This window comes from Zalophus californianus, chromosome 2, assembly GCF_009762305.2.
Source record: "Zalophus californianus isolate mZalCal1 chromosome 2, mZalCal1.pri.v2, whole genome shotgun sequence".
Taxonomy (NCBI): domain Eukaryota; kingdom Metazoa; phylum Chordata; class Mammalia; order Carnivora; family Otariidae; genus Zalophus; species Zalophus californianus.
Genome location: NC_045596.1, coordinates 117,420,620 through 117,444,480, shown reverse-complemented (window position 1 = coordinate 117,444,480; position 23,861 = coordinate 117,420,620). Strand labels below are relative to the sequence as shown.

The following is a 23,861-nucleotide window of genomic DNA, read 5'->3' as shown; positions in this document are numbered from 1 at the left end:
GATGTTTAACCGACCTGAGCCACCCAGGCGCCCCCGAAAAGCAGCATTTTTGATCATTAAATTTGACATTTAATAGAGCCTATATGTTAAAATGTTCTCATTTCAGTAATTCTAAACGCCTATCCAAGTTGGAAGGAAGCTGTCAAAGACTGGGAAGTAATGATATAAATCGGTTAGTTTGTTGCCGGGTTTGTTGGTGATACCTTCTTCATAGTAAGTCCTTGAAGGAAGGCCATAATGATTAAGTTGTGGTAGATGGATACCCTTTTATTTATGTCAGCCACCCAGGGTCTTGAGAAGCTGAGAGTGAATGCACAGCATATAAGGGGTAATTACTAGGAGTTATTAAGAGTTTGTAATTCCAGACGCCATAATCACTCAGACACAATAAGGCCTTTCTCATTTGAAAGGACTCTAATGAGTAGATACTGTGCTTTCCATCATGCAATATAATTTGATGGTCGAAGAAAAAATGAAAAGCTCACCCACTCCCAAAGGAAGTTGAAAGAAATAAAGAAGGGGCAGAAAAGCAGGATGAGGGGAGGCATGAAAGACGGTAAGAGAAAGCCCGAAGAGTAATTAGCCATAATTCAATGGACAGGGAGGAGAATTACTGGCAAAATGCAATGCTCTGAGAAGGAAAGAAGAGGGAAAATCCGAGGCACACCTTGGAGGGGATGAGAATGACATTTCAGACAAAATGGTGATGAGAGTCTTTTCAAAGTAATATGGGGGGAAAAAAACACCAAATAAGCAACGGTAACATGGAACAGAAAATAGTGGTTTAATTGTTTTAATAATAGCTGAAGAGTGAAAGGTTGAGAATGGTATTACTTTTTTTTTGTAATTTTTTTAAAAAAAGATTTTATTTATTTGACAGCAAGAGGGCACAAGCAGGGGGTGGGGCAGAGGGAGAGGGAGACGCAGGCTCTCCTTTGAGCAAGGAGCCTGATGCGGGACTCGATCCCAGAATCCTGGGATCATGACGTGAGCCGAAGGCAGGCGCTTAACCGACTGAGCCACCCAGGCGCCCCAGAATGGTATTACTTTTGGGAATTAATGTTAGGCCAGAATCATAGGGTGATCTAGCTTATGTTATTTACCAAATTAGTTAATCGCCACTAACCTCGGGTTTAGTTAAGATCAACATAGCATTGCCATGACTTGGCCTCATGCCAGACATCTGATAAGTCACTGTGTAAATGTTTGGTGGATGAATGAATGATTGAATTGATAAATGAATGATCTTTTCGGGGCATGTTTAGATCTCTGACCTAAATTCAGACTGAGTAAAAATATGTATGGCCTTGGCTTTATTATGACAGTAATCTATGTCTTTGAAGAACCAGGTGGAAAGGTTAATGGAAAGGATTTCAGTAAACACACTTGGTGCAGTATACGTGGCAACCGTTCCTTGATTTCTGAGGGCTTATGTTTTTTATGGGAAATGAGTGGAGGTGAAAAATGATCAGTGGAACTTCTCAAATGACCAAATACCTGTTCTTCATGGCATATGTGGTGATCACTTTGGCAGACAATAATTGGTTCATATGCCCAGGTAATGTAACATTTCTTTGATTTCGTGTCATTTGGAGCTATTCTGATTATTGAAGCTTGGCTTGAGTAAACTTTTTCTCATCCACCAAAGGTCCCTACTTCTGTGGATTCAGCACCAGTTATTACTTCCATTGATTAAAAAACAGGTTCCAGGCCTGTGGGAATCCAGGCAGGGGAGGGTTAAATCCTGGGTTGGTGATGGGACAAGCCGGCCCTGGGAGAATGGAGCTAGACACTTAGACACACTGAGGCTAGGCACGTTTCTGAAAAAGTCTCAGCAAAAGGCAGTTGGTTAAGACATAGGCAGAGATGAGCAGGTGTTAGCAAGTAGGAAGACTGTGTGCTGGGGAATGGGGATGCTGGGCAAGACACCAAGACAGCCATTCAGCCACTGGAGAATAATTCTAGACAGTGGGTCAAAATGACTTTGTTAGTAACAGGGTCAAAATGACTTTGTTAGTAACAGGACCAGCAGGAAGATGGGGGTTCCTCAAGTACTCCTTGTCACAAAACATTGCTGATAGGCAAGTACCAGTGTTCCGCCTTCGGCCATTCTGGGATTTAGGAAGATGGAGAGAGAGATGAAGGACCACTGCAGGCTCACAGGCAGGAGGCTAAATCAGGATCAGTAACAGGCTAACCAGTACTCTAAGCTGACTCACAGTTTCCAAGACAATCCTGTTCTGAGTATTTCGTCTTGACTGTGAATCATCTTTATATATGAGAATTTCTGACAGTTCCACAAGTGGAGGTTGAGGAGAATACCACAGTTTCTATAGATTGTCAGTTAAGAAAATCATCAAAATGGTAAGGACGCTATAGGATCTGAAGTACATGAGGACTGAAATAAGGTTGAATTTTCTGGAAACTAGAAAGTTCTTATTATTACTCTTTTTATTTTTATTACTTCCTTATGAGCATCCTCCACTCCCTTAAAGAAATGATTCTAGAAGCTGATACAGTGAACCATCACAGGCTTTGGAATCCTTCTGCCCTGGGCCCGGTGACGGGACCTGCCTCCTAAGCTACATGCCACTGGGCAAGTTGCTCCACTTCTCTGAGCCCTCGTGTTCTCATTCATCAAATAGGGATGACTATATATATATTGGGGTGCTTGGGTGGCTTAGTCAGTTCAGAGTCTGCCTTCGGCTCAGGTCATGACCCAGGGTCGTGGGATCAAGTCCCACATCGGTCTCCCTGCTCAGCAGGGAGTCTGCTTCTCCCTCTGCCTGCCGCTCCTTCTGCTTGTACTCTCTCTCTCTCTGACAAATAAATAAATAAAATCTTTCAAAAAATATATACATATATACATATGACATAGGATATTGTGAGGATTAAATTAGAAAGTACATATAAAGTGATAAGGACAGCAGCTAGGATATGGTCACCACCGTTAGCTGTTATTGGTGATATCTGGTGGTGGTTTCAGGGGTCCATTGGAATAATAATATACGTCTGCTTGGCATCTATAACAATTTTCATTTCATTTCTCCAACCAGAGTATAAACAGGCTTCTAATGGAAATGTGGATTCTGTTCCCCAGACCCTAAGGATCTCCCTTTGGGTCTAGTTACCTGTTGTTAGGTGCCAGGGTAATTATGGAAACTTCCTTTGAAGACTGGCTGAGTTACAGTGAGGATATTTATCCCAGACAGAAAAGCACCTTCTAGGAACCAGGAAAGGAGCTGTGTTTGCTGCTGGGACCACAGTGGCTCCCCTCTGGGTGCACACACGAGGATCTGGTCTGTGGGCCCAGCTACAAGGGTCCATCTTCCCTTCTGGAAAATAAGCACAAAACACTGAACTTGTGAGGGTTGGACCTGCTCCTAGTGGTAGAAGCTTTTGGGTCACCTTGGAAACCAGCTCTTCAAAGGCCAGTCTGTTTGTGTCCCGTCCCCCCTCCCCCCCCCCCCCGCCACCGCAGCCACTGAGAAAGAGTGGATTAAGAAGCCTTGCCCCAATGGAAATAAAAATAGCAGAGAATTTACCACCTTCCCTTCCCTGCGGTGGCCAATATTACCGTCCAAGTAATGAAGCGGCGGTATTCAGTTTCCCTGGCTGCACCTGCAGTCCGTGGCCCTTATCAACCACAACTGTGGACTCAACGTGGTCAGTTAACAGATCTTGGCTTCATCTCTTAATCTCTCTGAGCCTCTATTGCCTCATCTGTGAAATGGGGATAAGGACTTGCTGGGGGTTCACAAGGATCAAAGAGGTGCTTCTGTATAAGGAAAGTTCTTGGTATAAAAGGAGGGGCTCAATAAATCTCCTCCTCATAAAAAGTTTCCTAATTTGTCTTCTGGCTTCCGTTCCCCCTTTCCCAACTACTACACAGTGCCATCAGAGGGATTTCTGAACTACCTATGTAGCTCCAGCCCAGAAACTGTCATGGGTAGAATAAAGTCCAAACAGTGTATCACAGGGCTGCCCAGTCACAATCTGGTCTCTCTTCCAAACCTCGTGGTCACTCCCCAAGCATGCCCCATACCTTCCCTCTTGGCTGGGCTACCTTTGCCACACTTCAGCAACCGCAGTAGGTCCTATTATTGAACACTTAGAAAGTGCCCAGCGCTGTGTAAATGTTTCTTACACATCACACCCTTTAATCCTTACTGCAGCCCTGTCTGGGTGAAGAAATTGTGGTTTTTATAAATTGTATGCCTTGCTCCATCCTGACCCTAGGATGTAGTCAAACTGGGATTCCACTTAGATTCTCCATGCTAGCTATTTATGTATTTAAGAATGTATGTGTTTATTTATATATTTGAGGTTTAATTGACATATAACGTTATATTAGTTTCAGCTGTACAACATAATGACCCAATATTTGTATATATTACAAAGTGATCACCGCAATAAGTCAAGTTAACATCTTCACCATACATAGTTACAAGAACATTTTTTTTTCTTGTGGTGTAAACTTTTAAGATCTACTTTCTTAGCAGGTTTTATCTCCGTACTTTTAAGTATTACCTTCTATCAAAGCCCAGCTCCAGGACACTGTTCAAAACTGTCTGTTGCATGAGAACCCCAGCCCTGGGCAGTCTGCCCCATGGCATCTCTTATATGTGTCCTTGAACTAACTGAGCGAATTGTCATTTTAATAGTTCTTGTCTGCACGAGCTACCTCTGTCTTCCCAGCCAGATCCTGTTTTCCTCCAAGGGAGCAGAGATAGATTATATGCCCAACAAAGTGTCCTCTTCACAGGTGCTCAGTTTCTGTTTCATTTGGATGAGGATGAAAACACACATCTCCAGGACTGAGACCATATTTATTCCTCCACCTTTTCTAGACAGTAATAACCATGGTGACTACTTAGTAAGATTCAAAACATAACCTTGGCAAGCACTTTTTCATCTAATGCTCAGTCTCCTTCTCTGTAATACAAGAAGATGGAAATGTACAACCTAAAGCTTCTCTCTTGCTCTAAAATTAAATATTATTAAAAAAAATCTAGATACATTACACAGGGAAGATATTCTACATGTCATCTGATTTTCCCAACAGCCCTGGGAGACAGACAGAGAAGATAAATTATCCCCTACTTAGTGGCAGGAAACTATGGCTCAGAGAGGCTAAGTGATTTGTCTGAAGCCACATGGCTCCTAAGTGGGGAAGTGGGAACCTAAATCCACTGTCTGTGATTACTTTGCATGACATGGCGTGGGTCTTGCCATGTTAGAAACGTTCCTATTACATCAAGGAAGTAGGCCAGTGCAAACATCTAAATGTTTCCCTTGGATTCCTGGGTACTCTCCCAGGTTTAAGTTAAAGGAGCTGAGTTTTTCTTTTTGTTGTTGTTGTTTTTTTAATTTTTTTTTAAAGATTTTATTTATTTATTTGACAGAGAGAGGCACAGCAAGAGAGGGAACACAAGCAGGGGGAGTGGGAGAGGGAGAAGCAGGCTTCCCGCGGAGCAGGGAGCCTAATGCGGGGCTTGATCCCAGGACTCTGGGATCATGTCCTGAACCGAAGGCAGACGCTTAACGACTGAGCCACCCAGGCGCCCCAGAGCTGAGTTTTTCTAAGGGGTTTTCCTGGTGATGTTTTTGAAAATAATTTGAAGTAGGCATGTTAGTAATTTCTTAATCATTTGGCTCGCCCTTGGGAAGGTGTTCAGTCAGTGGTTGTCTGTCCATTAGACTCTCTGGCTAGGGGGCAGGAGGCCTGAGACTTGGGCACCCGTTGTATGGGGTGGCCCTGGCTCACTTCCTCAGGGTCCCTTCAGAAGACTGAAGAAAGGAATCAGAGATCCCAGCACTTAGGGGGAGACTTTTTTGATCCTAATAAGAATTTCCAAGGAACTAGCATAAAGAGAAACAAAGATCAGGCAAAATGTCACATGAGTCACCTCCCACTATACAAATTTAGGTGTATTTTTTTCTTTTTAAAAAATTTTATTTATTTATTTGTTTGAGAGAGAGAGCATGAGCCAGGGGGAGTGTGGGGGAAAGGGAGAGAATCTCAAGCAGACTCCCCCCTGAGCACAGAGCCCGATGCTGGGCTCCATCTCATGACCCTGAGATCGTGACCTGAGCCGAGATCAAGAGTTGGACACTTAACCAACTGAGCCACCCAGGCACCCCTATTTTTGTTTGTTATAAAAGAAGAACAATACATATATTGCATTTAAGTAAACTAAAGCATGTTTAGTACCACTTTATAGGCAAAGTATGGGACAACTACATACTGTTAACTCAATTGAATGATGTGCGTGTGCACTGAGATTAAATGTGTAGAAATTCTGTAGTGTAATGTACTGCGACCTGAAGGCTTGTTGTGCTTTGTTTTGTCTAACAGAGCTTTCCACCGATTTTCACATCACAGCACACTTTGCAAATGGTAGTGTGAGCACACAGGGGAAGACCCCGCTCAGCTCCACCAAGGGCTGAGGAATCCATGTGCCTCTCCAGTGCTTTCAAAACCAAACTTGAGTGGCATGGTTTGTCTTCCACAAAAACCCTCGAGAATGGCCTTTCTCTCTATTCAATAAAACTGAAAATGCAACAGACAAACAACAGCAACAACAAACACTTGTCACCATCTCGTGGCCTAGCAGACAGAATTAAGGGGTGGGCAGCTGGGAGCCCAGGGTCCTGCTTTCCTGTCGCTCATAGATTGCACTGTAGAGCTCCCAGGGGAAACTGTGAGTGCAGGGAACATTTGCCTCTCCCGAGTGCATGATCTTCACGATGTGACTGAGCTGTGGGAATAATCTGTTTTCCTAATCAGTGTTCTAGATTTCAGAGGCCCTGGCCCTCCAGCCATGAAGGACAAGTTTTGAAGCCAGGGAGTGCTGGGATGTGGTGCCTCACTGTGCCCGAGCCTCCTCAGCAGAGCATTTACCTCAGCTTTCTGTGCCCAGAATCGTCCCTGTCCCTGCCATCAGCGGGTCCAGCGGACATGCTGTTGGGAAGTGAATTTGGTAGCCATCAACTGTCATAATGGGCACAAAGGGGGAGTCATGTCTAAAAAGATAAGGGATAGTGAATTCGACATCAAGGAACAATCACTGGCATTCTTTTTTTTTTTTTTTAAGATTTTACTTATTTATTTGACAGAGAGCACAAGCAGAGGGAGAGGGAGAAGCAGGCCTCCCGCTGAGCAGGAAGCCCGACGTGGGACTCGATCCCAGGACCCTGGGATCATGACCCGAGCCGAAGGTCATGCTTAACTGACTGAGCCACCCAGGCGCCCCAGTCACTGGCATTCTTGAATCCTTTATGTAGTAACTATGAACAGGAAGGCTGGTGCAGTTCTTCAATATTGTTAGATTAGGGGCGCCTGGGTGGCTCAGTCGGTTAAGCGTCTGACTTGATTTCGGCTCAGGTCATGATCTCAGGGTCATGAGATTGAGCCCCGTGTCTGGCTCCATGCTCAGCAGGGAGTCTGCTTGAGATTCTCTGCCTCTCCCTCTCCTTCTGCCCCTCCCCCCACTTGTGTTCTCTTTCTCTCTCTAAAATAAAATTTTTTAAAAAACATTATTTTATAACTGATAATTTTTTTTAAAAAAACAGGCCTTTTCTCTATCCTTCTCTATTTCTTTCTTTTTTCTTAAAAGATTTTACTTATTTGACAGAGAGAGATAGCGAGAGCAGTAACACAAGCAGGGGGAGCGGGAGAGGGAGAGGCAGGCTTCCCGCTGAGCAGGGAGCCCAATGCGGGGCTCAATCCCCGGACTCTGGGATCATGACCTGAGCCGAAGGCAGACGCTTAACGACTGAGCCACCCAGGCGCCCCATCCCTCTCTATTTCTATTTCTCTCTCTCTCTCAAACAAATGACAGAAAGGAAAGTTGGGGCAAAACTCTTCTGTCCTAAGGTGATTCTCTGCAGAATGATGTTTAGGGTGGCATAACAATCTGAGGGAGAGAATGAAATTTTTATGTTTATTCAGAGAGCATATTGGTTGAGAAACACTGTCATAAAACGAATTCTTTCATGTGATTATCTTTTTAAAAAGCTTGACGGTACTTATCATTGGGTTTCATTAAATCCAAAGATCGAAACCAAACTTTGAGGGGTCTTTCAGAGCCCACCCTACTCTAAACTCAGTTTAAATGAGCATGCTTTCAATGAGCGTAATGTATTAGAATATGTGTGTATACTATATATGTACATACATGTATGTGTACATATGTCACTTTTGCTTACAAATTAAGGAATTGGGTGTAAAAGATACAATCCAGTGTGAAAGAAACATAATAATACCTTTATTACTTTAATTTCCCTATTCATTAGTGAAACAATAATATGAAAAATAATTTCCAGGGCGCCTGGGTGGCTCAGTTGGTTAAGTGCCTGCCTTCAGCTCAGGTCATGACCTCGGGGTCCTGGGACCAGTCCCACGTCTGGCTTGCTGCTCAGTGAGGAATCTGCTTCTCCCTCTCCTTCTGCCTTCAGCTCCCCCTGCTTGTGCTCTCTCTCTCTCTCTGTCAAATAAATAAAATCTTAAAAAAAAACAAAGAAAATTCCCTCACCTTTCATCTTTGTTCTTCAGTCTCTTATTTGAGGATGTATGAGGTGGTGATGTTGCTGGGTATCATACTGCTCTGTGTCTCTTGTGTCATGATACCGTTTATCACATGAGAAAAGAACAGTTTCTTGGAAACAGCTTAAAATCACTGCAACGGAATCCTCCCCACCTCAGTATACTGCTTTTGTAATTGTCAGTGATCCCCTTTTCCATCCATTATCAATATTTTTCCAAATAGGCTATTTCTAGGCCATACCTGAACTATTTCTTAGGAAATCTCAATTGGATCTCCTGTATTCCATAAGGGACTCGTCTGCATATGCAGGTCATTTACATAGATTGCAAAACGCATAATATTATGATGAACAACTTGACAAAATAAAGGCGTTACTTGCTGCTCTAGACCTGGCTTTGCAAAGTGAAACCATATTTGGGAAGCTTCCTTGCAGTCATTGGTACCATGATAGCCTCTTTATTTTCAGGTCTTCCCTGCTCACTTTTCTCTTTGAAGTTTTCTCTGGACCTTAGGTGAAGGTTGCTCTCACTTGATGTATCACAAACTGAATGTGTCCCCTTAACCTTATCCAGGTGCAGTAAGGCTGAGCTAGAACTGGAGTTCTTCTATCTATTTAGATATCAATCTATCTTATTTATTTGAGAGAGGGAGTGTGCACATGCTAGCAGGGGAGAGGGGCAGAGAGAATCCTCAAGCCAATGCCCCGCTGAGCAGAAAGCCGGAAGATAAAGACGTAGGGCTTCGTCCCAGGAACCCCAAGATCATGACAGGAGCTGAGACCAAGAGTTGGCGGCCCAACCGACTGAGCCACCCAGGCGCCCCAAGCTGGAATTCTTCTGAAGGGGCAGTGCAAGTGGAGGTGCATGCCTTGCAGGTGATAGAGTCAGAATTCCCAGTGCTCAAGCTGGGCTGCTGTATCTCCCCTGTAAATAGCATGGCTGTTTTAATTACAGTTCTGTAGCTGCTATTTTTGTCTGTTCTGGAATATTGGGATGCAAGGCTGGAAAGCGTATTATTAAACTGCTATTAATGCCCTGATACTTGGTTATATAACACTAGCCTTCCTGCCGTACAGAAGGGAATGTTTACTCAGTTCATCTTAGATGAGCCAACGGGGTTAGTTAGGGTTTTCGGTTGGGCGCTTTGGGTTGCAAGGAACTCAGGGCTCTAGTGCCTGGTGCTTGTAGCCAGGATGCACAGGGACTGGAACCGGGCTTGGAAAGCTGACAGAGAGCCAGGCAGCAGTGGGGAAGTGGCCCCTCTGCTCCCTCCTCCCCTGCCGGCTCCTGGGGATCGTGTGCGTGTGCTTGTCTGCCCTCTCCATTTCTGTCCCCTTCTCTTTTTGCCCACGGCTGGCTTTCTTGATCTCTGCTTTCTAGCTTTCCTTTACCTCAGTGTTTCTGCTTCCCGGTCATCTGGCTTGTGTGCTACATTCCCTTGCCTTGAAATCCTTTCATCTGCTTCTGTAGCTATTTGACTTTTCACTTACCATTTCTCAGCTCAAATTCCCCGGAAGAGGGTGTGACTGGCCTGCCTCATCTTTCACCCCAGGTCACCTCTGAGCCCTGTGTGTTAGCCTCAACCATAGTCCCTGGTGAAGGGCAGCCTTGTCTGGTCCAGCGTGGCAGTCCTGCTCTCCGTCCCCAGTCATGGCGAGCCGAAGGTGGGTGACATGTTTCTGGTAGCCACATCCTGGCACAGAGAATACCAGAGCTGATTGGTTACAGAGTTTCATCTTTTATAAAGTCTTAGAGCAGGATATATTCATTATGATATTTTTTCCTTTACTAGTTCTTGGGTTATTATTTTATTATAATACTTGCCACACGCGTCTGGTTTTACATAGTTCCAACAGCATAAAAATTACTTTTAAAAATACGGTTCTGGGCGCCTGGGTAGCTCAGTTGGTTAAGCGACTGCCTTTGGCTCAGGTCATGATCCTGGAGTCCCGGGATCGAGTCCCACATTGGGCTCCCAGCTCAGCGGGGAGTCTGCTTCTCCCTCTGACCCTCTTCCCTCTTGTGCTCTCTATCTCTCATTCTCTCTCTCTCAAATAAATAAAATCTTAAAAAAAAAATAAAAATAAAAATACGGTTCTGATAGTCAAAAGAGTCTGACTTCTTCCCAGTGGTGTGTCTCCCCAGATCAATGTCATTTCCCAGAAGTAACCGTTATTAACAGTTTAATGTACATCCTTCCTGGACATTTCCTATGTAGATACAAGCACATAGCATCTTTCTTTGCCTCACTTACATGTAGGCAAAGGCAGCGCCGTGGGTATTTACCATTATAATGAAGACTCAGTAATAAAAGTAGCAAAACGAATTTCATCCATTTAATGTTTGTAGTTTGTAGTTTTTATTATTTATTTATTTGTTTTTAAAGATTTTATTTATCTGGAAGTAGGAGAGAGCACAAGCAGGGGGAGTAGCAGAGGGAGAAGCAGACTCCCTGCCAAGCAGGGAGCCCGACTCGGGGCTCAGTTTCAGGACCCTGGGATCATGACCTGAGCCGAAGGCAGACGCCTAACTGACTGAGCCACCCAGGCGCCCCAATGTTTGTAGTTTTTATTTGGGGAATATAAACTTCCTGACTTAAGCTAGTTGTTTAAATATGTAGTCCCTACAATTGAGTTAAGTAATTTGGTGCTGTGTGATTGAATATGTATCAGTTTATGGTATTGATGCACTTCGTATACTAGAGGGAAAAAATGAACTTTAAACAAATTTCGAAAAGATAAAAGGCAGGCCCCTCTCCATCAGAGTGTGTTTTTGAGGATGCCACTCTTTGAGATATTGACCTGTGGGATTGCATTCTAGCAACAAGATGACTAACCTGTGACTATCTTTTTTTTTTTTAAGGTTTTATTTATTTATTTGACAGAGAGAGACACAGCAAGAGAGGGAACACAAGCAGGGGGAGTGGGAGAGGGAGAAGCAGGCTTCCCGCAGAGCAGGGAGCCCGATGCGGGGCTGGATCCCAGGACCCTGGGATCATGACCTGAGCTGAAGGCAGACGCTTAACGACTGAGCCACCCAGGCATCCCTAACCTGTGACTATCTTGAATGAAGTAGCAGCTTTATTATAAACACAGTGACCATTTACTTGCTTAAGGCTATTACCTCTCTTTAACTAAAAAAAGCCCAAAGTAGAAGGTCGGAAGTAATTGAGATAACAAAGCAATTTTTTTGCATCAGAAAAATATTGAATGTACATTTGGAAAACTTTTAGAAATACAGAACAATACAGATAAAAGTAAAATTATTTTACCCACCAATATGTTAATTTTATAGTCTTTAAAAATCATGTATTTTAGTTTATAATATAGTAATATTATATTTTGATTGGAATCATAGGGAACAAAAATTTTAAGTTTTGTGCTCTTTTCTTCACGTAACATGCTAGATATGCTTCATCGTGACATTAAATAATCATTTGAGGGCATGATTTTATTTTTTATTTTTTATTTTTTAAAGATTTTATTTATTTATTTGAGAGAGAGTGCGCGTGTGCACGAGTAGGGGTGAGAGGGGCAGAGGGAAAGGGAGAAGCAGACTCCCCGCTGAGCAGGGAGCGGGGTGCAGGCCTGGGTCCCAGGACCCTGAGATCATGACCTGGACTGAAGTCCAACGCTTAACTCACTGAACCACCCAGGCGCCCCACGGGCATGATTTAAATGTCTATCATTGCATAAATGTATTGTAACTTACTTAGACGTACTAGGTCATTACCTAAATGTAATTTAAAATTCATGATTGCTTCTATTTCATGATACTGATTCATTGTGGAGAAGGGGTTACATGAATTAGGAGGGTTGGCAATGTTCTTAGGACTGAGTGAGTGGCTCCTACAAATGTGGGCCCACCTGGTAGAAGGTATACGAGGGCCATCATGCCCAGGTTTCCCTGAGGTGGTGGATGTGGCTTATCTCTTAGAAACGGTGGGCTTTACAGTGAGGAGCTACTCCCACCAGCACCAGAAAGGTTCCTTCATCTTCATTCTGCAGGCTGACCTTGGCCAGCCCTGAGCCATCATTTCAGGTTTTCAAACCTGCCTCTATAGTCAAGATTAGAACGAGTACACCTTCCTGCTGCATATATGGAAGCATCAGTCCATGTAACAAAAGTGCGTCTACCTTCCTCTTTCTGGGTTCAGGGCTTGTTTGCAGATTGAGCACACACAGGAGCCTAGAGTGTTTTTTGAATGAATTCAGTTCATTGTCCTCACTGGTCTCTATCAGAGCAAACTTGAATCCCTGATAAAAGTCTGAGAACAACAAGCTTGTCTGTGGGGATGAAATCACCACTGCAGCGCTGGGGTCAGTGACAGCCTCTTGGGGATGTGGCCTTGTGCTGTAGCACAGGAACCCGCATTTGAAAGGGGTCCTGGCTTGGTTGAATGTTCTACTAGTTGTCTTGAACTTAAGAATTTTTGAGCAAGGGGCCTTGCATTTTCTTTTTGCCCTGGGCCCTGCAAATTGTAGCTGGTCCTAACCAGGGTGTTAGGTAAGGTGGTAAACTATTTTAATGATTCCTTCTCAGACACGGCCCCAAAGAGAAGGAAAAATCAATTGCAACTGCCCTCCGTTTTTGTAGGAGGAGGTGCGTGTGACTTTAAGAGACTGGCTTACAGGGTGAAATGGAGCAGCTCCTGGAAGACTGGGCCTTCAAGGGTGCTTGGTTGATTAGAGCAGCACATACTAATTGGCTGTATGACAAAGGCTCTGCTGAGGAGATGCTCTTCAGATTTCAGTTTTCTGCAATTACTTTAGGTATAAACCCGCCTGTGTGCTTTATCTTCTGTGGTGGAAAATATGAAAGTCATGGCTTCTTTCTCTCCTTTTGAGCCCTCACTTTCTGTGTGCCGTAGTTTTCCCTTGTCTGTGGGGATACGTTCTAACCCCCCGTGGATGCCTGGTACTGTGGGTAGCACTGGACCCCATGTATACTGTGTTTTTCCTGTACATACATACCGGTGATAAAGTTTAATTTATAAATTAGGCACAGCAAGAGAGTAGCAACTATTACTACTAATAAAATAGAACAATTATAACAATATACTGTAAGAAAGTTATGCAAATGTGGTCTCTCTCACTTGAAATATCTCCCTCTCTTGTACTCACTCACCTTCTCCCTGTGATAATGTGAGATGAGAAGTTGTCTACACGGTGAGATGAAGTGAAATGGATGACGTAGGCGTTGTGCGGTAGCGTGAGGCTACTGTTGACCTAACCCCAAATCAGAAAGAGGGTCATCTACTTCTCCTTTCTTTTTAAGATTTTATTTATTTATTTGACAGAGAGAGACACAGCAAGAGATGGAACACAAATAGGGGGAGTGGGAGCGGGAGAAGCAGGCTCCCCGCGGAGCAGGGAAGAATCCCAGTATTGGGATTGGTCTCTCCCTTTTAGCCAGTACGACCCCTACTTGAGAAAGGTTGTTAGACTCTTTGGGGTTGTGAAACTGAGAAAGCTCATTGCCCCCATCTCCAGCCCCAGGCATTTCCCCCAATACACCTACGTTCCTCAGCTTCTTCCCCAGAGAACAGACATGGCCTCTCTCAGAGATACTGTAGCTGGGCTACAGTAGCCTGTGTGTACCTTCACATCAATCATGGGGACACTGTGAACTCGGGTGCGTTTATAGCTCTGGAGCTGACCCCTCACCTGGCAATTCCAGCATTCCCCTTCACTGCTGGGCACACAGGATGGTTTTCCTAATCTCTCACCTGGTCCCTTGGCCAGTATGGTATGCAAATGAATTGTTTACCAATCTGTGTGTGGGTGCAAGAGTTTCAACTGGTTAAACTTTGGGGTAATTTTGTGCTTTTTTGGCAACAGCTGCCCATCTCTGGACTAGTTCCCAAAAGTAGAATAGAAAGGCTCGTGTTTTCCCTAAATATCTCTTTTTTTGATCCATCTTAATTCCAGATAAATCTCGATATTCATTAAAAAGTGACAAATTACTTCCGAAATTAGAGAAGTTGATCTCCCAGGGTACAAAGTTTAGATGTGAGTTTGATCTGTATTATCTTGCACTCTCTGAAGTGGGATTTTTCCAACCTTTTCTCAAGTATTGGTCTCCATTCATTGAATGATTCTTAGACAATTTTAATTATTTAAGGTCAACTTGCTAGAACTTATTAGGTACTATGGTAGCTGAATAAGGTTTGAAAATAATTATTGGTTTCCCCCTAATGTCCATCAAAGTGGAAACTTTGTGGCCCAATTGATAAATATTCAGCGTAACTTGCGGGACTTACCATAGGCTTTGGGAATTCCAAGGTAAAACAAGGCTGTGCCTGCCCTCCAGGAGCTCACAGACTGGTGGGAAGAAACTACAAACAAGAGTCATTAAGAGCAGTATAAAAACTATGGTGTGGCTGGAGGTTATAATGCTGTCAGCAGTTGCTTCTGGGTGTTACTGTTTAATTACTTTCTGCCTAAGACCATGTGATCTTAGTCAGTGCTAAGACTTGCAAGGGATGTACCAGTAACAACTTGGGAGCAGCAGGTAGGAGAAGGTGAGAGCCCGTGACCTACAGAAACTTCCCATGGGAGCAATGCAGAGGGGTTTGCAGATACTGGTCCCAAATTCCTCCATTTATATAGAATATATATAAAGAAGTAAGTCCAAGTACACTGCCTGTCTGGCTTTAGGGAGATCAGTGGGTATTTGGTGAAATGAATTGATCGGGGTATATATTCGTGGAAGCCTCTAAATGGTAAACTCCGAATCTCTGAACTGGATCTCCAGCACAAGTCAGTTCAGTGGGAAAGGCAAATAGCTCACAGAATGGAAAACCTGAGTAAATAATAAACAGGAAAAGATACTCAAACTCATTAATAATTAGAAAAATGCAAATTTAAACAACAAATGGAGGGGCACCTGGCTTGCTCACTTGGTAGAGCATGTAATTCTTGATCTCAGAGTTGTGAGTTCAAGCGCCAGTGTTGGGTGTAGAGCTTACTTAAAAAACAAAAATAACAAATGGATATTATCTCTCACCCTTGAGATTGGTGAAAATAAAAAACCAAACACTGATAATACTAAGTGTTTGGACCATTGTAGAGAAACATATTGTCTGGCTTTCCTGGTAAGAGTAAGTTGGCACAATCACTTTGGAAAGCAATTTTGTAATGTCTGATGAGGTTTAAAGATGCACTTACCCTATGACAGTTCCATTCTAAAATGTTTTCACACGCTTAAAACATCATATACAAAGAAAATGATTGCAGTGCCTATTACAAGAAAAAAATTGGAGATAAACCCAAATGTCCTTTATTAGGAAAAAGAGTAACTTATATTTATACAGTGGATATTATATAGCATTTAAAATGAGTGAATCAAATTTACAAGTCTAACCTGGGTAAATTTTATAATCATTTTATTGGGTGAAAACAGGTTGCCAAACAGTATCTACTCATTATCATTAATGCAAATTTTAAAGTGCACAGCAGTGTAAAGTGTGCATTCATGTACATACACGTGGGGCGATAAAAGTTTAAGGACCTGGTTGGGGAGAATACAAAGCAAGCTGACAGTGGTCAATGGAGAGAGGGAAATAGAATTGAGGAGACATTAAAGGGACCTTTGCTATGTGTGTTACATTTGCTTTGTTTAAAGAAAAAAAAAAGGCAGATGAGGCCAGATGTTGAAAGTCAGAGTAGTGGTGCATGTATTTGTAATTTCCTATACTCTTCTGTGGTTTTGCAATATGTCCTTGAACAGTAGTGCTTAGGGCATCCGTGGCATTCTCTGAGGAGGGACTTTTATTGCCCATGCCCTTGACCTTTCGCTTCCATGGTCATTGTAGACCTCTGACTGGCTGCATGGCCAAGGGGGCAGAGAAAGGCCAAATGAGCTTCAGGACCTTGTCCGCTTTGACATTAAGTAATTCCAAGATCGTCAGTAGGTGATTGATCATTGTCACGGGCACATTCCTACATGTCCACACTCTCCTGACACGGGAGCCGAGCAAGTGATGACTCTGTGTGTCACACCCTCCAGTGCCCACAGGCAGATGGGAAGCCTAAACATACCAATTTTGTAGTGTTTTCTGAATCTCCTTGAAAACAGCATGTTTACGTTACATGATGCCTCCGAACTAATACCATAGGTAGATGTGGGGAAGAGTTATTTTGAGGGCCATAATTTGACTCCGTTATCTCAGGCAATCAAAGATTGTTTAACACCAGAAATAGCTGACCAGAGCAGCTGCTAAAACAGCGCTTCGTGTGGGAAATAAGAGGTTCAGTATTTTGACAGCCATTTCAGAGTTATGAGTAATAAAACTTCTAAGAAGATCTTGACGGCTGGGTTGGTTTTTTTCTTTGGGGGGGTGTGTTGGTGGGGGGATTGGATTCTCCGGCTCAGATTTCCCATCTTGCAGGATTCTGTGTGGATAGAGCCTAAAGGAGGAATATTTTCCCTCTCCCAGAGTCTTGATTCTTTGTATCCATAGCGTTTAGGCAGCACAGTGATAACTTATGTAGGTTTTCAAAAACTAGGGAACTCATCCATTGATCAAACGTGTGGTCAGGGCTTACTGTGCTCCAAGCAAAGGGCAGGACCTAGGAGTCGGAAAGAGTCAGCCTCCGCCATAAGAGGCCTTCTGGAAAGAGGAGGAGATGTGGAATGAGGCAAAATGTACAAGTAATTTTAAATAAATTCAATAGGTACTACAGAAGCAGAACTTGGAGGGGAGGAGGGATAGAAAGAGAGGTATTAAACAATTAGGAGTTTGTCATTTAAGGCGGTGGGAAGGGGGATAAGCACAACATTGCAAACCGAGGGAGGATTCTGCTCAGTGTTACAAAGGGAAAGGGTGAGTCTGGGTTAATGTGGAAGAGTGTAGTTATTGATTTGGCTGGCCACCTGCGTACCTCGATTGACAGTATTACTTTCTGTCTGAATATCTCGTACCTTAAGTTTTCAAAGAATTTTCACAACAGTTTTCTAACTGTACGTGCACCTCATGTGAGTATTACAATGCTATACTGTCTGTAGTTTAAAATATTTCAGCATGGACCCTAGAGTAGGTATGTATGTACCTGTTCGTTTTCATCTAAATCTTAGTGGAAGGTGGTGGTGCCAAGTTGTGAATGCACACTCAGTGTTGATGAGCTGGTATCTCATCAGAAGCCCTCACTCTGCAGAGGTGGCGGCGGGTGGGGGTGGGGGGGGGTGTCTTCCTTAAACAACTCAGTTTTCTTTGTCCCTGAGTGACACCGGAGATTTTGTTAAATCAGATAATGGGTGTTGGAGGTGGATTTCACTTGGGGACCTTTGTGGTGGTCAAGATGAGTGGATCAGGTTGAACCTTTTCAGGGGCCTTCCCTGCTGTGTGTTACAGAATATACAAGTCTAGTGAGACATTAAGGGTGGGGAAACTGAGGCTCAGGGAGGCTGGGTGTGAGAGTGGGGTAGTGGCAGGGCCAGGACTGAAGAATTCCAGAACTGGGACCACTTCTGTTGGCTGCTCTGCCCGGTGAGCTGTGCTTGCCCTTGAAGAACCTTTATCTGTGATGACACTCCTTTAGAGGCTCATTAAACCATGTAAGCTAATCCTTGACTGAATTCCCTAAGCCCAGACTGTAGTGTGTGTTCCTTAGAACCAATGTATGCGCCATTTCCAGTATTGTGGGGATTTTGTTTCTTCTTTTGATTCAAGAAGAGTGAAGTATTACAAACACTCAGTTACGAATGATGTACTTGTATTTCTAGTTAACAGTGAAGGGACTCCAGCTTAGCTGGCGCACTCTTTTCTGCTCTTCCTGTTAATATACTCTTCCATCAGCAGATAATTGAAAATTAATTAGAGAGGTCTTTGCAGTAAATCCACGCCACAGTAGAGAAAACAAAAATGCATACATGTGTGACATTACGTGGAAATTTACCCCTTGGAAAACTACAGGCCGCAGGGATTTTAATGTATTTCATACAGGCCAGATCAAACAAATGAATTAATTTCCACTTTAGTGAACGTTTGTTTTTCCTGGTGTGTTCAGGTCGGCTATGGTCACTGTGGGTTTGGAGTGAACCTAAATGAATTCCTGTCCTTGGACAAAGACCAAGGACAACTGTAGGACTTGCCCATGGTTAACCTCCCGTAGGCTTTTTGATTAATAACCCTGGTTCAGGAAGGCAAGTGCTATTATGATCACTTTACAACTGAGCCAGTCAAAGCAACGAGAAGTGGCATGTCCACACCACAGAACTGGTTATAACAGAGTCAGAGCCAGAACTGAGCTCGTCTGAACACTAGGTGACTCAACGATACAGCTCTTTCTATGACCCCAGGTTGCCAGAGCAGAAGGAAGTGAATTTCATTGGTAGCATGCACATCAAGGTATTCCATATGGTGATACGGTGGGAACCAAACCTTAAGACATTGTTATAAGACAACACGTCAGGAAACTGTCACTAGTGGTGACAGTTTCAGAAGAACTTGTGGTTCAGATTCAGCAGAACTTCATGAAAATCCTCCTATGAGCCAGGCACTGAGCTTCATGGTTCCCAGTATGCTGCTTGTTTTTAGCAGGAGCAGAGCAAGGGAGCCTGGGGACCTTTCGCCTCCCCCGCTCAGCCTCAAGCATTTATCAGTAGTATCCCAAAGCCATTTTTGACAGACATGCCATCTAAGTAGAAGTCAAATTAAATAAAGGAGTGTCTTGGCAAGTTCCAGACAGGTTTCTTAACCCCTTACTCTACGCAGCCCGTTGCCCTTAAATCCCATTACATTCAGTCTTATTACAAGAACAATCTCGTAACTGTGATATTGTCTTCCATTTTATCCTTGAGAAAACCGAGGCATTGAAAATAAGATGTCTTGCCCTAAGATGAAAACTATCCAGAGTTCCTAATTGGTTCTTCTGAGTCCAAATCCCACTCTGTGCTAATTTCCACCCGACTTTTGGAATAATTATGGGCATTTACTTTATGGGGATCTTTTGGATTCATCCTGTCAAGTAAGGGATCTAGTTTATTTGACTTCGTGGAATTTGTGTGTCTGTGTGTCCCTGTTATTTTAGAACAATGAAGAAGATGTCCGGTGCTTAATCCCAGGTTGGGATAGATAAAGAAGGCACACTTTCCAGGAGAGGGGGATGTTGGAGGAATGGTGGTTATAAGATAGAGTTGCACTCCTGGAAAGAGAAGACACTGCCTCTTCTTAAGTGAGCATCGGTGCACTGAGTATTTGCATTTCTCACGAATAAATGGGTAAATTCATTTGCTGACTGTTCGGGCCTCCTGGACTTGGATGACATGGGCGAGTTTCCCCCTGGGGTCTGGACAGATCAGTGAGGTTCCTGTCCCACAGAATGCCACCGTATGCTACCCCAATGCCTTTCCTGACCCTCAGCCTAGTTATTGCATCATTGTAGAGGGCAGTCATCTGCAGCCATCTCTGGTTTTAATGACTGATGTGACAAATGCCAAAGGACTCTGCCACTGAGGTGGGGAAATGCTTGTTTCACAGCCCTTGTTCACTCCTAGACAAGTGTGAAAATCACTGCTTTGCCTTCTCCCCTACTAGATTATACATACCTTAAGGACTCTGTCTTACTGTGTTTTGTGCCCACGGGGTTTGCCTTGCCCACAGTAGGTACTTACTTGATGTTTGCTGAGCTGACCTAAACTTTTCCAATACAAAGAAAAGTGGGACAGATTAAAATAATATGTAGGCCAGCCTGGCACACTGACTCAGATAGACATGACTGCTTCCCGGCCTGGACAAGTTACTCAAATTAAGGATTTGTTTCTCAGGTGAAAGGGGGGAAGAAATAATGCACATTGGGCATAATGTAGATAAAACAGAGACACCAACACATAAGTGCTTAATACCCTACTTATTTTTCTTTTAAGTAGGCATTTGTAAGTACGGGCATCTGCCAGGGACCCAGCTCCCAGCTTTGTCAGCCTCCCATTAGTTTTAACACCAGCAGACTGCCTTCCAACTTAGGCAGTTTCTCTTGGAGGTTGTTGGAACAAGTAATGTAGAGCCAGCATCAGACTGTTTAAGATGAAGCTTTGCCAAGGTGGGGTGCAACGGGAGGGGCTGTCGAGAAGGGTTGTAAGGGAAGAGTGCTGGGAGGTCCAACAGAAAGGGTGCGTTGACTCTGCCTCTGGGAATTTGGGGGAAGCACTGGGGAAACTCTTAAGCATTCTTCTCTCTTCTCCACCCTCAGGCCTTCTCGTGGGTACCCTTGATGTTGTGCTGGACTCCAGTGCCCGGGTGGCTCCTTACCGAATCCTTTACCAGACTCCAGACTCTTTGGTCTATTGGACCATCGCCTGTGGTAAGTAGCGATATTCAGAAATACGGAGAAATCTGGTGAGTAACAACTTTCTGCCAGAAGGGAAGGACCCTTTATTTGGGAATACAATCACTTGGTATTTTAGGGTAGTTAAGCATAGCCACTTCAGCAGGTAAACTCCAAATCTTAATGGCTCCTTTGTCTACCCCACTCTCGCTCTGGCAAAGTCTCCTTTGGATCCTGTGGCCTTCTCCGGCTGTAGTGACACGAAGCCTCCATGGGAGGGTGACTTAGAAGGGAAAAATGGGAGATAGAGGCACACCCACATTTAACTCCCTGGGCCCAGACGTGTCACGCCCCACTTCCACTCACACTGTGTTGGCTAGAACCAGTCACATGGGACTCCAGTTTAACTCCATGTGCAGCTGGGAAATGAAGAGGAACATGGGGACTACTTAGGTGTACTCAGCAATACTTACATATCTGAGCACAGTACTTCCTACTTGAGGAGGGATTTTTTTTTTTCCCTGATCATAATCTATAATAATATCCTGTGTTTAAAGTGGTGGTCAGCAGCCCTGCCATTATGGGGTCTCTCACAAGAATTTTTAATCTAGGGGCTCCTGGGTGGTAGTCAGTTAAGTGGCTGCCTTCGGCTCAGGTCATGGGTCCTGACCTGAGCTGAAGGTCTGCCTGCCGCTCTGCCTACTTGTGTGCTCTCTCTCTCTCTCTCTGTCAGATAAATAAGTAAAATCTTAAAAAAAAAAAAAAAATTTAATCCAAAGTGGCCAAGATTTTTTTTTTTAAGATTTTATTTATTTATTTGACAGAGAGAGACGGCGAGAGAGGGAACAGAAGCAGGCGGAGTAGGAGAGGGAGAAGCAGGCTTCCCGCGGAGCAGGGAGCCCGATGCGGGGCTCGATCCCAGGACCCTGGGATCATGACCTGAGCTGAAGGCAGATGCTTAACGACTGAGCCGCCCAGGCGCCCTGGCCAAGATTTTTTTAGTTATTTGTTTGCATGTGGCTTTGCAAATAACCATAGGAAAAGCAAGGGCACTGAGCACTTAATTTTTTTTTCATTTTTTTACCTCCATTTGATTTTTTTTATAATTATTAATAGACTTTATTTTTTAGAACAGTCTTAGATCAGAGAGTTCAGAGAGCTCCCATCTGCCCTCCACATACATAGTTTCCCTTATTATTAACATCTTAGTATGGTACATTTGTTTTAGTTAATGAACCCATATTGATACACTGTTACGTTTTTTTTTAAGATTTTATTTATTTATTTGACAGAGAGAGCACAAGCAGGGGGAGCAGCAAGCAGAGGGAGAGGGAGAAACGGTTTCCCCACCAAGTAGGGAGCCTGACTTGGGGCTCAATCCCAGGACCCTGGGATCATGACCTGAGCCAAAGGCAGATGCTTAACCATCTGAGCCACCCAGGTGCCGCTTGATACACTATTACTAAACAAAAGCCATAGTTTGTTTACTTTATCTTATTTTTTTAAAAAGATCTTATTTATGTATTTGACGGAGAAAGACACAGCAAGAGAGGGAACACAAGCAGGGAGTGTGGGAGAGGGAGAAGCAGGCTTCCTGCTGAGCAGGGAGCCCGATGCGGGGCTCCATCCCAGGGTCCTGGGATCATGACCTGAGCCGAAGGCAGATGCTTAACGACTGAGCCACCCCGGCGCCCAAAGCCATAGTTTATTTAGATTTCACCTAATGTCCTTTTTCTGTTCCAAGACCCTATGCAGGATACTATATTATATTTAGTTGTCATGTGTCCTTAGGCTCTTGGCTGTGGAAGTTTCTCAGGCTTTCCTTGTTTTGGATGACCCTTCTGGTTTTGAAGGATACTAGTCAAGTATATTGTAGAATTTCCCTCTATTGCAATTTGGTGTTTTTCTCATGTTTAGGCTAAGGTGATGGATTTTTGTTGAGGGAGATCACAGAGATAAAGTGCTATTTTTATCAGATTATGTCAAGCAAGGGTACATATTGTTAATTTATGACTGATGAGGTTTTCCTCAATCATCCAGCTGAAGTAGTATTTTTTGGGTTTCTCCACTCTTATTATTTTCTGCCCCTTTCCATGCTGTTCACTCTCTGGAAGTCACTATACACAGCCCACCCTTAAGGAGTGGGGAGTTTTCATTTATTCAGTTATTTTTATCAGTATGGAATCATGCATATTGATTTTATACTTTGGAGAGTCCAGTGCTACTTTATTTTGTTGCTCAAATCATTCTAGCTTTGGCCATTGGGAGCTCTTTCAGTTGACTTTGCTCAGTCTTTAAATTGATCTCTACTCAGTAGGAAGTGCTGTGCTAGGTTCTAAAGATATAATGATAATTAGATCCGGTCTCTGCTCTTGAGAACATAAGTAAGTATTCAATTATAACCCAGTGTGAACCAGTACCACACAGTGCCAGGTGATTGCAGGGTGCCCAGCTAAATGCAAGAATCTCAGCTGGGCTTTTACACAGTAGGAGAGGTTATCTGGGTGTGATTTCCAGCTGCCAGAAGGCCCTGGTGCCCTAGGAGTGCTTCCTCAAGGATTTAATGGTACCTGACATTCTAGCATTGTAGTCTTGTATCCCTTTTGAGTTATTCTGGTTTAGATGCAAACAGCCCCATGAGAAATGATGGAATATATTAGTCATTTATGCATTCTGGTGAATGAAGGCATGGCATCAGGGTGCAGGGCGTGGAGAAAACCACCTGGGAGTGAAGGGTGGGGATTGGAGTGAGAAGAAGGAGATCAAGGCTACAGGGAGAGGGAAGCTGGGACCCCGAAGAAGACAGGCTTACCGGGCCATCCAGGCTCCTCTAAGCCATCATTGAATGCACAGCGGAAGGGCCCAGTAGCTGCTGTTGAGGGGGAAGTGTCCTGAGGTGGTTAGTGGGAAAGCGTCACATTTAGTTGGCAAACATTCTAGAATGTGTTAAAACAGACATTGTAGTCAGCAAGTGACGAAGTAAAAAGAAAGGGAATTAGAAAGCTGGCAGAGCCACTTAACAAGGGTGTGGAAAGGACACTCTGACA

General features: G+C 43.8%; 1 protein-coding gene across 3 annotated transcripts in view; it reads left to right on the top strand.

Annotated features, from left to right (window-relative positions):
* Window positions 1-23,861, top strand: part of TBC1D9 (TBC1 domain family member 9) — a 114,886-nt gene that overhangs the window by 25,864 nt on the left and 65,161 nt on the right. For 2 of the 3 annotated variants that reach the window (XR_003520688.2, XM_027598309.2), the window contains exon 2: window positions 20,740-20,850. Coding sequence is in view for 1 of the 3 variants with exons in the window: in XM_027598309.2 (XP_027454110.1) it covers window positions 20,740-20,850 (111 nt within the window). In the remaining 2 variants the exon portion in view is untranslated. Of the gene's footprint in view, window positions 1-19,613; window positions 19,726-20,739; window positions 20,851-23,861 lie in introns of those variants that run through there. The other variant, XM_027598311.2, reaches the window with a different exon arrangement.